Source organism: Mus pahari, chromosome 2 (assembly GCF_900095145.1).
Source record: "Mus pahari chromosome 2, PAHARI_EIJ_v1.1, whole genome shotgun sequence".
NCBI classification, from domain to species: domain Eukaryota; kingdom Metazoa; phylum Chordata; class Mammalia; order Rodentia; family Muridae; genus Mus; species Mus pahari.
Window position 1 is genome coordinate 60,644,993 of NC_034591.1, and position 14,420 is coordinate 60,659,412.

Consider the following 14,420-nt stretch of genomic DNA (forward strand, 5'->3'; position numbering starts at 1 on the left):
ACAAAGGCCAGAAAGACATCCCTAGACTTTGATGCTCCCTGGGCCAGTTTGGTGGATGAAATATCCAGAGCTGCCTAGAGCTGGTCCCATCAGCTGGGAATCAATAAACAGGTAGCCACTAAGGGGTGAGATCAGGAGAGCTGCCACCACTCCTCCTCTGGTTTATCACTTGGGAGAGTCAGCCCTGCACATACAGAGGAAACACAGTAGAGCTGGCCTTTGTTACAGAAGTAGTAGATGAACCAGTCTGAGGGTATCAGCTCAGGAGATCTGGCCAGGCAACTTGTCTGCTGCAGGAGGCTCTCATCAACTGCATCAGTCACAAGAGATGACTTCAAGGTCATAAGTGCAGGAGAGCTGTCCCTGACACTCAACTGCTGCACCACTCAAGAGAGAAAGTGGGCCCTGTATTTCACCTGTGCAACACAGGTGCGTCATTCCCAAAGCATAAGAATATGAGAACTGGCCCTATACCTTGGATGAGCTCGCCAGCATAGTGATGGAGAGAGCTCACCCTGATGGTGTTGTTGTGAGAAATTGGAAGGCCAACAAGTGTAGCTAGCACCTAGATCCAGACACAGGATTATGGGTTGGCACACTCCAACATCTACCCTATCTATGAACTTCTGGAATATGAGAAGGGGCTGGTGCTGCACATCCAAAGCTGCAGGATATATATATACACACACACAAGGCAAGAAGAGAATTTTTCAAGAGGAGAACCAGTGAGGATCCAACTTGATTGTGTAGTAGAAGCCAGCATCCTTTAATGAAACTATTGACTAACTGCAGCGAACATTTGTAAGTAAAGTTACAGTAAAGGGTAAACTCATTCATTGCCAATGCAAGTGCACACTTGTATAGCTACTATGAAAAAGCAGTGTGGATAATATCTAACTTCACTATTTCACTGGGAAAAGATGTAAACTTTGAAACCCAGTAACTGTGAGCTCTTGTAGGAGAGATTCTATGAGACATACTCCCTTGAACTATCACTTTCAATGGAAGCATCTTCGAAAAGTTAACTGTGAAAAAAAATGGCCATGAATTCCAGAGGGACAAGCCCCAAGAACACTAAGGAACTAAGGAAAACAAACACAGTGGAGACTTTTTTTTTCAATTTGTCTGTACAATACTTACTTGAATATTTAAAGTTTATTATCAGAGTCACTTAAAAAATTAAAATAAACACTGTGGTCTTATGGAAAAAAAGAAGAAAAAAGAAAAGCAGTGTGGCACTTCCTATGAAAGGTGGGAATTGATCTACACCAATATTCAGCAATACCATTTTTGAACACATACCAAGATGATCATTATTTTTACTAAAGATTTTTTTCAACAATGCTCATTGCAGTTCATTCATTTATTCACATAGCAAAATTAGAAACAATCTAGGTGATAATCAATGGACTCATGAATCAAAAAAAAATGTTGTACACAATGGAATATAATTCAGGTAGTTAAAAAACCACAAAATTTGGAGGTAAATGAATAGAAAGGAAAAAACATGAGTGGGGTAAACAAGACTGAAGGAAAGAAAAAAATGACATGTATTTGCTTATCTAGTAATGTGAACTGTTGCTATATGAGAAAGATACAATATATCTATCNACAGAANTGAGTTACAGAGAAATTAGGGGGGCATGAGGTAANTCTCCCTAAGNAGATGGGGNATTGGTAGAGGTGGGCAATCTGTAAGCTTTTTAAAAAACTTTCCATTTCACCAAGTTCACTCTACAGAGAAAATTGAGGGTTACTTTCTATGTCAGAGGGTGTTAGACCTGAATATGAGTCTGAGTGACAAGTAAACAAATGATTAAATACTTAAACAAAAAAACAAGTAAATATGAAACACAAAGAAGAATACATCTTGAAAGGAAGAAAGGTTTGATTTCTCACTATAAAAACCAATGGGGAAGAAGACTACTATTTTCATAACTGGTACCTGAATCCTATGGCAAAAAATTCTATTCAAATCTTCAGAAATGCAGCTGAAGATGGCTTTATCATTCATTATCTTCATCTGTTGTTTTGATACTCTATTAGAAGATGAGTAATTCTGTCCCCAAAATGAGATCTCAATCTTGTGAGTATGGGTGAAATTGATAATAAGTTATTAAAATGTATACTGCAGTGTGTCAAGTGTGTCATGGTCTAGATTGTGACTCATTGGGTTTGAAGTTGAATGAATCTCCCACTAAGTCTCAGAACTCCACTGTTAAAGTTTAGACAGCAGATATTGACCATATTGGTTGAAATTCAACAGAACAGTATCCATTCAAAAAGAAATGGGGATAAAAATTTCCCGTGTTGCCTGACCAATGACATAGTAGATGAAGAGGGCTTCAAATGACCTCTTAGTTCTGTAGCACTAGACACTGGAAGTATATGAGAATNAAGAGCAATCTACACTGCAATCCATCACCTCAGCCCCTGTACATCATCACTATCTGAAAAACTAAAAGGAAGGCATGCCAAACTAAAGCCCATCCACCATCCCAGTACTTCTTCTATGATACTGAAGCAGCATCTTTTGTTTTTCAGAGCCACACAAGTGGAAAGAACTTGGAAAACATGAGATATCCTGAGACATAGAGAAAAAGAGAAATCTAAGTGAGACTGGTACATTAGATTGAAGACTTTTCAAATATTGAACAACTTGTGCATACCTGGAATGATTAACTACCAAGTTAATCAGGATGGATGATGTTTTGATTGTGATACTGGATTTAGATGGACAGGGTTTTATTAAGTATTTTTGCAAGAAGATTTATAAGGGGCCTGAGCTGACCTGAATGCCTTCTCTCTGAGGATTAGCTTTCATGATACCAGAAAGTGCTCTGCAAGACTCCAAAGGAGGGAGGCCACAAAGAGTCCCACCCAGACATGGTGCCTATAAATCAAATCAATTTAAAAGGAACTTTCATCAAAAGTCTTCCATTTAAAGTATATGTAATTTGTTCCTTAAAAACATATGTTTTTGAAAGGGTTCAGGTAACCATCACATGGGCTAATAAAAGAAAATAAGGAAAATTTTTAGTCTCAACTTAATGATGAATGTTTTTCGAAAGAAAAACACCTGTAATCCTTCCAGCATTTAATTTTTTCTCTTTGAAACTGCTGCTGAAATATTATTCTGTGTAACATACTTGGAGATGTAAAATGCAAACAACATTTACATGTTAAAGATAAATAGTAAGTTATTTCCCACAGACAAAAGGATAAAAAGATCAGAATTGCAGATAGTAAGGGAAAATTCACTTTATTGGCATGACTTCAAAAGAATACTTAGTTTGCAGCAATGGTGTCCTGAATCCAGTCCACATAGTTGCAGACCTTGGTGTACACACCAGGGCTGTCCTTCAGGGCACAGCCATAGCCCCAGGAGACAATGCCCTGGAGCTGTCCATTGCAGACCACAGGGCCACCAGAGTCACCCTGGAAGGAAGAAATACAATATTGAAGGAAGAGGCACAAGGAAAAGGACCACATTGCTCTGACCTGAAGAGGTCATTCTAGACATGCTTTACCTCCCTGGTTAGCCAATCCTCTGTTCTGACTGACATGTTGAAATAACCTCCAGAATATCCCTCCTCACTTTTCCATTCAACCACTTCAGGAAACATTTTGGCATTCCAACCCCAATCCTAGGAATCCAATTACCTGGCAGGAATCCTTGCCTCCCTCCAGGAAGCCAACACAGATCATGTTATTGGTGATCTTTCCAGGATAGGAAGCCTCACAGTCAGCCTGAGGTAGCACTGGGGCATCCAGGCACTGAAGCAAGTCAGGGTTTTTCACTTTGAGGAAAGGATAAGAAATAAATGTGATTCAGACCAGGATAGACATCAACATTCCAGTGGAGATGACTCTATAGACCCTGGAGCATCCTTCAAGATAATAAAGCCCAGCAAGAAACTTAGATCCCAGAATAGTCATTATTCATGTCCTTCCTAGAAGTAATAATAGAATATTCTTCATCTGCTGTGTGTACATGCTGGGAACAAGAGCATTTTGTGTGCAAAATCCTCTTGTACCCACTATAGAACTTATTGTTTTTGTGTACATCTAATGGCTTTGCATCTTAGTAGCCAACGGTTTCAGTGTATAACCACTCTTGCTTCTGGAAAGTTGCAAAAGAAGGAGATGAAGTTTCCAACTCACCACCAAAGCTCAATGTGTTGCCCCAGCCAGAGATGAGACACTGAGTGCCTGCAGTTACACAGGAGCTGGGCAGAGCCACAGTGGCAACTCTGGCATTGAGGGTCACAGGGGAAGCAAGTTTGATCAGCATGATGTCATTGTTCAGGGTCTTCCTATTGAAGTCGGGGTGCTTGATGATCTTGGCAGCATTGACAAACTGCTCATTGCCCTCCAGGACATTGATATTGTGCTCTCCCAGTCTCACTTGGATGCGGCTGTTAGGAAGCGAACCATGTTATAATTTTCCTCTCTGTTAAGGTAAATAGTTCAGAGTTGTTTAACAAGCTTTGCTGAATCAGCTTGGAATAAGGGGGCACCTGGTTTAATATTCGAAAAGTGATAGAGGAGTGGAGGGCAAGTAACATAGGGAGACCCAATTCCTTTCTGTTTCAAAGACAGGTAGTATGATTGAGGTGAAAGACTACCCTTTGTAAACAAAATAGCTCCCCATATCCTCACTCCTCCTCTGTGACTTTGCAAAGTATAAACTATACTTATTCCCCTGTAATCAATACTGTTACTCTCATCAGTATAATAAGGATAGTCTATCCATGCACATGTGGCATCTCCCAACTTTCTATGAATTCATTCTCGGTGTTTTCTCCCTATACTTTTAAAATTATAATCTGTATCTTTTTGACACGTGTTCAGGTCTGGCACTATCTGGTATAAACTGTCTCTCAGGTCCCTCTTAATAGTGAAACTAACAGAAACACACAAATATTTAAAATGTTGACAGATTTTTCCACACTCACTGAAAACTCTGAGTTTATCAGCATGGTATAGGCCCCAGGATTGCTCTTTGTGAAAGTCTTTGTGTGACTTCATCTTTAATTCTCTCTATCCTACAATCAATTTTCCTTTCTTTCTTTATCTGTGTGCTTGATGTACTTTGGATGATTTATGGGGGTGGAAGGCATCCTATTCTGTACTCTAATACTCTCCAAATCAGGAAATAAGTAAGCTCTTTCCTGTGACTCTTCCCATTCACCATATCAGGTTATTTCTTGCCTGATCTTATATCTGCCCAAAGGTCAAGTGTGTTCTGTACAGTCAGGGCCCATCACTTACNTCTTGTAGCAGTGAGCTGCAGACACCACCCACTGGTCATTGATGAGGGAACCTCCACAGAAGTGGTAGCCAGAGTTAAGGGACACCTGGTAGGGGACAGAATTCTCTTGGCAGGTGTATCCTCCAACAATCTTGTCATCATCATCCACAGGGAAGGCAACTTGAAAAAAGACAAGAAGACCACTGAGAAGACAATTCCTCGTGGTTTGGAAGATGGAGTCCTCAACTTTCAGCTACCTAGTGGTTCTTAATGAATAGAAGAAGAGAAAGTAAAGAGGTACCAGTGTATACCTAGTAGGCATAAGTCAGTTTGTCTGACACTATACTGCAGTACCCAGCAGCGCAGGACAATAGGAAGTTACTCTCAAGGTGCCTGCTCCCCGAAAGGTTACTAGGGACATAACCATCTATGCTCTCAGCCTGCAGAAATAGGGTGAAGAGACTGTTGTCTGATCTACATTCTTTGATCAGATGATCTTCATTCATTGACCCCATTTGGCTAACAGAGCTTTCAAGTGTTTTTTCTGTTTGGAAGTATTTTATATAATATGATCAGTGTGTAAAGCTTTGTGTACCCACAGACTATTATAACTTGATTCTATATATTAACAAAATATAGAGAACAGACCTTATGTAAGACAGAGCAGTGTGATGTTACTGCTGAAATCATTGATCTTTATTTTATTGCATGTTTTAAAGTCTTAAAAGTTACTTTAATGTTTTAAAAAATATATAGTAGCAAAATGGCCTTCCTAATACAAGTCACTGTTCCAGTCACATAAAGTAAGTATTTTTTGATATTAGTCTCTACATTAATGGGGATTTTAACTTTCAACTCTCTAAAGGCAGCCAGGGATTAGGTAACCTCAGGTGCTGAACCATAAGGAATCCTGCTTGTTCATTTCCCGGAACCTCCTCTTCCCTTCCATTTCTAGACTCTCTGACCACATTATACATGAGAGAGGAAAGGGTAATAAACTAGGCTGACAGAGAAGCCTGAAAGATTGGAAGCTGAGTAGCTGCTGGAAGAAGAAAGAGAACATTGGGGTAGAGATGGGGTGAAAAGGCTGTCTTGGTGGTGGAGTCCATGACTTCTAGAAGAAGGAAGAACATGGGATAAGGCATGGAACTCACCAGCAGCTCCCACAAGGGCCAGGAAGAGGAGTGAATTCATTGTATCAGAAGGTAGTAAGCACTAGGGTGAAGCCTGCCTTTATACCCCAATGTAGTGAGAAGGAGGTTCCAATGGGAGGGCCCCCACTGCTTCTACACAAACACACCTGTGGTTTTCCCTCTTGTAGAGCCTTACATCATCTGTGCTGTTTGTCTGCTCTGTGACTAGGTCAGGTACATGTGATAGGGAAACATTTCATCCTGTTGTAGGCATGAATAGTGGATGATTCTTGTAAAGAGGTTTTGCAAAGCAGTGGAAACATAGACTCTACATGTGCATCATAGCCTTCTTATGTTCATGTAAAGAGTTTATGTGGTACAGAATGGACATCTTCATTAGATATACCCTAATATTATGGGAAACTTATTTATTAACATTAAGGAAGACCTGTTATTGGTATATGTTGGTGGATATTGAAACCTCTTGTCCCATGTGAAAAAAAAAACATGGTGTCTGGATCTAATAACTATGAGATTTTTCTTCTTCTTAGCTCTAGAATAGTTCATCATATAGAAATATCATATACATGGGCATGGACATCATAGTTAAAGTATTTAATAGCATGTCAAGTGGAGAAATAGACATGGTTTGTACTGCAGTTTTATTTGGCTCTCCTTCCTAACAAAGCTCATACAAGAAAAGTGTTTTGAAGTGTGAAAATGAAGTTTAGGTAGAAGATTCCTAAATATCTTCAAGAGATACTCCAATCCCTCATTCTCCTCACTTGTCATGGTCATCAGCTTTTATGCTCATTTTTCATGCTTTTATGAGTCCATTTTCATGGTTCCATTAACAATCTGTACTTGAGAATCCCTTATTTCAACACAGTCATGTGAGATAGAAGTCTATAGTCAACAGTATATATAAGGAAGGACTTAAGCAATACTTGGTCTTATTTCTGTTCACAGAATTACCTTCAATAGAAAGATTACTTTATTAAGAAGAATTCATGAACACAAATCAATATGAAAAATAGAGGAAGACTCTGATATTCTATCCTTTTTACCACAGTATTATACTTCAGAGAAAATTTTTCTATAAAATATCTGTGAATAAATTTTAACAAAGCTATTGTGGCCAGCGTGAAATTTTTTTGAGATATCACCTGTCTAGAGGGAGCATATTGAAAAATGATAAGTGAAGTTATATCAAAAGTTATGAGCTAAATGGAGGAATCCTTGTACAGAATCTCCTCACTTTTTCAGCTAGTCCTATCTCAGCATTGTTGAGGGACAAGAACTAGTAGAGCTCATGACTAACTTCTCTCAAATTAGAAAATTAACAAATGTTCTAGTGATGCTGAACACATAGGAAAAGTGTGAGTTTAGAANCTAGTGNTTGGTTTTGACATACTCCTCATGGAGAATTATGAAGGAAATGGACACCAGAATGTACTGGGTATAGCACCCCCATGAGGCCTATTAATATCTTCTGTAACCATCTCTGGCCTGACTGACACACTATACAACATATTTGGTACTCACAGCTTCCCTGAATCTCATTAAATGGCTCATGGAGTTATGCCTAAATGGAGTACTGTTCTATTTGTAAAATTTCTGAAAGCTTTTCAAGACATTTAACATAAGAGGCATGTACTACATAGCTTAATGTGTGGAGCCTCACTTTCCTTTAAAAAACTGGAGTACAGTAAGGATAAAAATGAATTATCTCTAATTAACAAAGAAGATACTAGGACTTAGATGGCTTCTTTTCTTTATTTCATTTTTTTTTTTGCCAAGAACTTATCTAAACTGGCATATTTTCTCAGGGCTCCAAAAGGATGTGGAAACTCTTGTGAAATGTGAGATTTGCCACAGGTGGCATCTAAAATGCTAAGCAAGCCAGAGGTCCCTAAGAGATAAGTTAAACATCTGGCTTCTTCTGGATTCCTCTCTTGGAAGAGTTTGAACACCATATTTATAATTTACCTGGTACTGTGCCTCAGAGTCCTGCCTTATCATGACCCCTCACACACCTGAGTTATGTCTAACACAGGGCCACTTACAGCCACCTGACAGGCTGTTAGGATATTGGACACTAAGTGAATTTTCTAAAGTATTGTTAACATGCAGTTGTTTTGTTTAATTTTTCTTTTTGCTGTTAATTATTTCAGTTATTTCTATTTCAAACATTTTCCCCTTTCTGGGCCCCTTTCCACAAGTCTCCTATTCAGCACCCTCCTCTTTGCCTCTAAGAGGGTACTCCCTCACCCACCCACCCACTTCTACCTCACCCATCTAGCATCCCCCTTCTCTGAGGCATCAAACTTCCACAGGATCCAGCACATCCTTTCCCACTGATGCCAGACAAGGCAGTCCTCTGGTACATATGCTGGGGGCGGGGGTACAGACCATCCATGAGTGCTTGTTGGTTGGTGGCTTAGTCCCTGAATACTCTGAGGGGTCTGATGATCTGATTAGTTGATACTCTTGTTCTTCCTATGGGGTTGCTTTCTTTTTCAGCTCCTTCAGCTCTTCCCTAACTCATCCATTGAAGTTTCCAGGTTCAGTCCAATGGTTGGCTGTTAAGTGTCTGGATCTGTCTGAGCCAGGTGCTGGCAGAGTTTCTCACTCTACAGAGGACAATAATGCCAGGCACCTATCTGCAAGCACATCTTTGCATCACCAATAGTGTTGGGGTTTGACTGTGTACCTGGGTTGAATACCAAAGTGGGGCCATCTCTGGCCTTTCTTCTGTCTCTGCTCCATTTTTTGTTCCTGCATTTCCTTTAGATAGGAACAATTCTGAGTTAATATTTGTTAGATGGGTGTGTGGCTCCATCTCTCATATGGGGGTCATGGCTAGCTACTGGAGGTGGTCTTTTCCCCACTGTTGGGCATTTCCTCTTCTGTCAACACGGTTGGGTTCTGGAAGCCTCTCAGAGACATGGTGACTGGATTTCCTAGTGGTTCCCTCTCTCCACACCCCACACTGGTGGATATTTCTGTTCAGTCTCCTGGTCCCCTGGGCTTCTGTTCTGTCTTCTCCCCACCCCACAAACCTCATCCTGCTCCCTTTTCTTCCCTTTCCCTCTCCCATGCTTAACCTCTCATGAGTATTTTCTTCCCCCTACTAAGTTAAATTGAAGTATCCGATATACTTGGGCCCTTCTTTCTTGTTAGGCTTCATAGTATCCACGTATCAGTGAATACATACCATGTATATCCTTATGAATCTGGGTTACCGAACTCAGGATGATAGTTCTAGACATTAGCCTGCAAAATTCATGGTGCTCTGTTTTTTATAGCTGAGTAGTATTCCATTGTGCCATATTTTCTTTATCTATTCTTCCATTGAGGGACATCTGAGTTGTTTTCAGCTGAATACCATCAGCTACTAAAATCAATAACTTTATATCCCAGATGCCATGGATACAAAATGTTCCCAGGACCCAACGAGGATGACATTAGCCAATAACCCAATGAAGGGGAGATAGCACCTGTAGACACCATATCCAGTGGTTAGGCTCAGCCCCTGGTTGAGGGATGGGCCACACATCTCAAAAATATTGAACCAGAATTGCTCCTGTCTAAAGAAAATTCAGGGACAAAGAGTGGAACAGAGACTGAAGGAAAAGCCATCCAGAGACTTCCCTCCCCCCTGCCACAGACACTATTTTTGATGCCAACAAGTGCTTGGAGCCTGATATGGATGTCTCCTGAGAGGCTTTGCCAGAGCCTGACCAAAACAGATGCAGATGCATGTAGCCAATCATCAGTGTGAGCATGGAGATCACAATCGAGAAGTTAGGGGAAGGACCAAAAGAGCCGAAGGGGTTTGAAATGCTATAGGAAGAACAACAATATCAACCAACAAGAACCCCCAGAGCTCCCAGGGACTAAACCACCAACTAAAGAGTACACATGGAGTGACCCATTAATGGGATGAGAAGCCCTTGGTCCTATGGAAGGACTTTGGAAGTTGAACTAAATGTAGCTTTTTATTATGCTATGACTAGTCATGCCCCCACAGACTCATGTGTTTAAACATGCCTATAAGGGCCAAGAAGTGGAATGTGTTGGTTTGAATATGCTTGTCTGAGGGAGTGGCATTATTAGGAGTGATGGAAGTTTTGGAGGAAGTGTGTCATTGTGGTAGTCAACAAAGAAATACTCCTCCTAATCATGTGAGAGCCAGTATTCTAGCAGCCTTCCGATGAAGATGTAGAACTCTCAGATCCTCCTGAATCACATCAATGATACTGCCATGCTCCCACCTTGATGAAAATGGACTGAACCTCTGAACCTGTAAGCTGGTCACAGTTAAATGTTGTCCTATGTTATGGTGTCTATTCAAAGCAATAAAATATAGTTACCTCATTTTCAGATAAGAAGTATCTATAGATCTGAAAGGAATGACTGCTGCATAGCTGCTTGGGCAAAAATGTAAAAATAATACCTGATACCTTCATCTTAAAACTGAGATTTTTTTTTTATATTATGTTGCTAAAGAGTGGAGTTTTTCTGGAGTTTCTATAGTGGCATGGACAGCTTAAGAATAATTTTTCTCTTTATGCCCACAGAGAAGTATATTCTTCATCCTTCATCAAGGAAAATTATTTTTGCAATAGATAGTGCTGCGGACTGGACTCAGTCAGTATCTCAACCCACTGGGAACCAGGATTTCAGTAATCGGGTAGACAAGGAGTTGGTGAAAAGTGACAAACACTCACACAGAGAGAGTGCTGTATCTGAATGTAATTTCTCAAAGCGAGCATTAGACTTATAATACAGAAGAAAAACGAGAAAGCTAGATTTGTCAGCCAAGGTACACTGAGATGCATAATGGTTCTTTATACAAAACTGAGAAAGTACACAGAAAAAAGTTAGCAGGAGCCAGGCAGTGTTTACAACTGAGAAAAGAACAGCCCTATCTAAAATCAGCTATTCACAGGATCCAGGTGAAAGGTTTAATGCAATGCTAATCTATTGTTAAACCACAACCAGGGGTACATTAGTAAATACCTAAGTATGCTATTCCTCTGGACTTAGTGAAAGACATGCACTAGGAGAATTCTGCTCTACTAATTCTTTCATGAATAATATAATGCTCCAGTTCCTCTTTAAACCACAACCCACCTTCTTTCAACTATAATGAAATGTAGGCTGCCATTCATGTCTGTAATGAGAATTCTAAATTCAAATTTTTTTGGACCAGCCCTGAAATTACTAGCTCCTATCCAGCAAACCATGAGATGCTTGATTACTGTCAACACTCGGGTATTTAATCTGAATGAGTAACATTCTTACAAAATTCCATTTCCAGGGTCAGCTCCAGGACTGCCTAGGACATTGGTGAAGGCCAGGAAATAAAGTTCAAACTACCTTAGGTATTTGACAAATCATTTCTTGGAGGCACCTGTAACAAAACAATACTGAATGAAAGCACACAGATCCATTCACTAACTAATGCAAGGACAAGTTGAAATGTTCATGCTACAGGATGCCAAGGTTCCAGGAGACTAGGTTTCCATGAAACTTTTTGCCTCAGGACTGCGTCAAGGCTTTTGGGCTTGCGAAGTTGACTTCACTGGAGTGGGTGTGGAAAGATAGTAACCATTACAGAAAATCACAATCAATCAAAATACAGAATTGTGGAACCCATCCCAGTCCTAATGGATATATCTACAAAAGAATACCATACTTAAGACTCAGACAACATTTCATTTGAGGGGCTAGAAAGATTGTAAGTGCCAAAGTAATATGGAGTTTGATTAGGGAGTTTGGTTTGTGGTTATGTCCTCTATTAAATTCAGAATCTACACGCATAAAGTCTCAAGAACACAAGTGTTCAAATATAAGCTGAATAAGTACTACACCAAAGGACATGCCAAAGTAGATGGGAAAACAGCTACAAGTTTTCACATGTACACAAAGAACTATAGGCAACTGAGTAAAACCTAAAGTAGGAGAGTTGGTCTTCCCACAGAAAAGCCCACCAAGCGCAACAATTGGTTGGCAGTAACATCTGGAAAGCCCAGCAATGACTAGCAAAGAATGGTAAGTTGTAAGAACACCACACAGCATTGTCCACTGTCTGTTGGGTGATATTTATACCCTTTCCAAACATCAAGTGTTCTTTCAAGCATCCGTTCTAGCAAAAAAATACCTGGTTTTCAGGATACTACTTAAAAAAAAAAAAAAACACCATGCAGCTGTTCTCTAAAAAATATCCTCCCATGTATCTGCTTCATCAAAAATATCCTTTCATAAAACAGTTCCAGGAAAACATCACATGAAACAATTAAGTATCCAAAGAAACCAGAAATTTCCACTTTATTCCCCAGTTCCACCTACTGGACGTTGGCTTCATCCTCTGTTTCCATCAGCTGCTTGATGGAGCTTCTCAGAAAACAGCTATGCTAGGGTCCTATCTGCAAGCAAAGCAAAGGATTAATATATTAATACTAATATAAATATCAGGGGTTGGCTCTCTTCTATGGGATGTGTCTCAAGTTGGGCCAGTCATTGGATAGCCATTCCCTCAATCTTTGCTCTATCTTTATCCCTGCACATACCTTGAAGCAGGACAAATTTTGAGTTGAAGATATTGTTGGTGGACCAGTGCCCCTGTAGCTTCATTGGAAAGCCTACCTGGCTACAGGAGGTGGCCACTCCAGTTTCCATATCTCCAGTTGCTAAGAGTCTTAGCTTAGGTCACCCTCATTGGCTCCTGAGATTTGTCCCCTTGGCAGGTCACTGTTACTTCGCTCAGGTACATACCCACCAATATCCATTCTATCCCAGTCCTCTCCTGCCCCACTGTCCTACCCTCGCACATGATCCCCACTCTTTTCCCCCTCTCCTTCCACTCTACACTCAGGTCTCTCTCTCCAACCTCCTCCATTGTCTATTTTATTTTCCTATATGGCCTATGTAAGAGATAGAAACATAGCTCTGTAATATAATCAGCAGTGGCCTGACATGGTCACATATTCTTTTATAAAGCCATACTAACATTAAACAGAGTGAATCACATTTACCTGACTTGAAAAAGAGCCAAATATTTTATTAAAGATGTTTTACTATAGATCTACAGGTTAGAAAAGAAAGAAATAGTTATTGAGAAAATAAGACATATTAAATATGGCTATGGACTACCAGGAGAGAATGGCCTTTACAAATGGAAAATCTCAGTATAGCATAAAGTATCTTTTCTAGTAGGTTTCATTCTAGAATAGGCAATAAACATAATTTACTTTGATGCTGAATTTAGATAATTAGAAGGTTGAGGACAGTCAGGTTTATCAGAGTGAATCTTTAGTTCTCACATAGAATTTAAATTTTAAATTTATTTTCTATTTATCTAGATGAGATGTAAATGTGATCAGTTTTTCTTGAGCTGTTATTAGATTCCAACTGAATCAAGGTGTCCATATGTTGATTTATTTTTATTCTTACACAGAATCTTTTTTCTAAACAAGCTATTGACTTGTCGATATTTGCAGTGGAGAATATGAAATTTGAGGAGGAAATATCTTACACTGTAGTAGAGAAGTACATGAATAAGAAGGTCAACTTCTGCATTAGTTTCAAGATATTAAACTCTAGTGTTCATGTCATATCAAGGATATCCAGGAAACATTTCAATATACAAACAATGCTGACTATATATACCATGTATTGTCATTGTTGCCTTTGGTATTTATATATATAAAAAAATAGCTCCCTTGTATTCTAGATCAAATAGCCTGTGAATGAAGTCTATAATAATTTGGAAGAACAGGTCTGAGCAACATTTATCCTAAATTCTGAACAAAAATAATGTACACATAAAAATGGAAGATGTATTGAAACTTCTACTATACATGTAACAAGATTATCGTGCTGTGCTTGGTCAGTGGTGAATTCTTTTTGTATGTGATCTCTCCCCCCACCCCTTTTAACTAAGTAATCACTGAGATTAAGCTTTCATTTTTGAAGAGTATAAACCAGACATAGAGGAGCTGTACTTAAATTGATTATCAGCTTGT

At 39.5% G+C, this 14,420-nt stretch overlaps 1 protein-coding gene, 1 pseudogene and 1 gene segment (V, D, J or C); 1 reads left to right on the plus strand and 2 right to left on the minus strand.

The window, feature by feature from the left end:
- The window catches only part of LOC110316062, a 3,228-nt pseudogene extending 2,884 nt beyond the window's left edge, over positions 1 to 344 (minus strand).
- LOC110316504 overlaps positions 1 to 14,420 on the plus strand; it is a 359,339-nt gene that overhangs the window by 131,199 nt on the left and 213,720 nt on the right.
- LOC110316506 (anionic trypsin-2-like) lies at positions 3,250 to 6,548 on the minus strand. The gene is made up of 5 exons (XM_021190859.1): positions 6,409 to 6,548; positions 5,275 to 5,434; positions 4,165 to 4,418; positions 3,664 to 3,800; positions 3,250 to 3,438 (listed from the first exon to the last, which is right to left on the minus strand). Exons 1-5 carry the CDS (start codon positions 6,446 to 6,448, stop codon positions 3,289 to 3,291), a joined length of 741 nt encoding a protein of 246 aa, XP_021046518.1. The 5' UTR covers positions 6,449 to 6,548; the 3' UTR covers positions 3,250 to 3,288.